At 32.1% G+C, this 2847-nt stretch overlaps 1 protein-coding gene across 4 annotated transcripts in view; it reads right to left on the bottom strand.

Moving 5' to 3' along the window:
* LOC106876681 (uncharacterized) overlaps window positions 1–1791 on the bottom strand; it is a 31569-nt gene extending 29778 nt beyond the window's left edge. For all 4 annotated transcript variants that reach the window (XM_014925316.2, XM_052971899.1, XM_014925325.2 and 1 more), the window contains exon 1: window positions 692–1791. In XM_014925316.2, coding sequence (XP_014780802.1) covers window positions 692–756 — 65 coding nt within the window. In that variant the 5' untranslated portion in view covers window positions 757–1791. The remainder of the gene's footprint in view (window positions 1–691) is intronic.
* Window positions 1792–2847: the final 1056 nt, after the last annotated feature.

Genomic DNA, 2847 nt, shown 5'->3' with positions numbered 1-2847 from the left:
TAATATGTGTTAATAAACTCCAGCTTTATTTTCTGAGATACACACACACATTGTCATTATCAATATTCTCATTTTATCCATGTAAGCAAGAAAAAGTGGATATTTCATGTTGATTTTTCCTTGTGGTAAATATCTGATGCCCATAACATAAAAACACGAAAACCGTTAAAAAAAAATAAAAAAATTAAAAGTATAATAAAAGAAAATAGAAGCGGGATTAAAAATGTAAACAAACAAACGTTTGTAAAAAAAAAAAGATAAAAAAAAATCAGAAAGCAATGATTTCGCTCAAACGAATAAGTGCCCTAAACTAAAGGTTTATCTAATTAATATTAATTAATATTAAACTGAACGTAAACCCATAATAAAGGCGACAAATTGAAAGCAGAACATAAACTCAAAGAACACCGTTTTGACTATAATAGTTTAAGTATTGCAAACTTGAAATAAAATAAAGCAAAAGCTGCCAGAAAACTTGTTGAAATACCATTGATTGCATAAAAATTAACTACTACTACTGATGATGATGATGATGATGATGAAAATAATAATTTGGACAATGAACTATCATTCAGTTTCTTTTAAGAAAACATTCTGTAAACTTTCCGCGTGTTGTTGTTAATTCAGTTACTGTACGAAATTTGAAGAACACACGTAGATGGATGAAAAAGTATTGATTTTTAATATTTACCTTTGGCGTATGAGAGAAATTAATTCATTTTGTTTCACATAAAATTTGTTAGCATGACATTCCATCTCGGAACCGATCTCTTAAGTCCTTTGTTGCTGTTGCTAAAGTAACTAGGGTGACGACTAGAAATTATCTCCAATACAATAAATTTCCGGTCGGAAGACTAAAGGAACACCGGCAGGTGAGTTTGCAGAATTGTTCGAGGGTCGGAACAGTTGTGTCCATGCTTTCAAATAAGTCTATTCCTCATTCCCCGAAAATAAAATAAAAAAAGTAAAAACATCCTCTTTTCGCTCAATCTTTATGAAATAAATAACGTATGCACCCACATAATATCTTCACCATGGTATTAGGCATGGCAATTTGTCCGGTCCTTTTCAGTCATCGTAGATCTATCTGTGAGAAGCATTGCTTTGTGGTATCTATTCCGACTCGCTGTGTTCTGATTTCAAATCTCATTCCGGTCAATAACCAAGCACAAAGGTCAATTCTTTTATTTTCTCTATTTTCTTGTCTCTTTTTCGAAATATCGGTTTTGTTGTGTCATAAGAAGGGTCGTGGGTTATTACTCACAGCATTCTTTCTTCCAGAAAATGGAGAAAGAAAGACTGAGTAAAAAATTAATTAGGAAACTCTTCTCATAGTAATAGTAGTAGTAGTACAAGTAGAAAACTGATATGCTACTGAAACCGTCTGAGAAGGCACTCATATTCACGTTATTTTTGTTTAATATCTTCAATAAAAAAAAACTAGATTTTTGTTTTCCCAATAGCTGTCAAATGTTAAATAGTGTGGCGATTTTAAGGACATAATAGATGAGAGCCTAAATTCGGTCATTTTAAATATTTACAAAAGAAACAAATATTTAAACCTAAGAATTTCAATCTCCAGCAGACTGCCATTTATTATTTATTTTCTTATATCGTAAGTGGTGTAAACATTAGTGTCATGTATTTCATCTTTCCAACGGGGTCTACGGCATTTCTGGCGGGATAGTCACATATAACAAAACGATTTGTTTTGGTTTTCTCTCGATACACACACATTGTTTCTGTCTGCCAAGATCGTTCGTAGAGTAAGAACTTCTTAACTACGCAGCCAGAACAAAACTGGCAATTTAGCGGTCTATATTTGTTGAACAATCGAGTTTATCTTGAATTATGTCCCTTGTTATTGAGTTACTCCCCCTTACTGAAGTAAGAACTGTATTTGCCGGCGTATAAGACACCCTTATGCAAGTCGCACCCCCCGTTTCTAGAAGCATATTTTGTGAAACAATAAATTTAGTATATTTCATCATACCCCCATTAAAGAATGTTTTAAAGTAATTCTTTTTTAGAGGAAAATGTATGCTTCTGTGCATGTAAATACAATGCTATTACAGCATACTGGAATAAAGTATGAAGCCATAGATTTATCATAAATAATAATATAGGAGAATTGTATTCCAACTCTATCCTCTTTCAGATAGACTGAAAGATAGACTGAAGAGTTGTTTATATTTCGGTCAAGAAAATTGCCATGCAGGATATAAAACTTGTTATTTTTAGCTATGAGATTTCATGTTATGGACATCGGCCACCATTAATTAAGCAACACTGCTGTGATTTTCTTGTCACCCAGCTTGACGAAAATATAACATTGTGTTCATTTTTCTAGCAGATATTTTTCATTTAGATAATTTTAAAGAATGTTTCTTAGAGGTTACACAGTTGTTGAATAGTGTAAGGCATATATCAGGTGTGGGTTATGTACACTGGGGAAGGTGGTGTTATGAAATAACGTGAGGTCTTCATATAACTAGTTATTAAAAGACGCAACATTAAACTAACCATGTTATGTATCATACTTAATGCGTACCTCATTTGCGTATACCAGATTCAGTGTTATATTGAACAATGACAAGTGTCTTCGTCAATGTCTTCTCCAGTTGTTACTTTGGATACGAAGTAGAAAGTAATTTTCTGCACAATAATTGCAAAAGATTGAAATCCCTTGTTAGTAACTTACCGTCTTACAATGTCAAACAATTACGACGACTTCGTTTAATCACTGCTCTAAATGAGTGTCTCCTTTCTTTGAGTTAATTCAACCCCAACTAAATTATATTTTTCAATTGCAAATATATATATATATATATATGTATATATATATAT

The sequence above is a fragment of the Octopus bimaculoides genome, chromosome 11 (genome assembly GCF_001194135.2).
Source record: "Octopus bimaculoides isolate UCB-OBI-ISO-001 chromosome 11, ASM119413v2, whole genome shotgun sequence".
NCBI classification, from domain to species: domain Eukaryota; kingdom Metazoa; phylum Mollusca; class Cephalopoda; order Octopoda; family Octopodidae; genus Octopus; species Octopus bimaculoides.
This window is presented reverse-complemented; position numbering and strand designations above follow the sequence as displayed.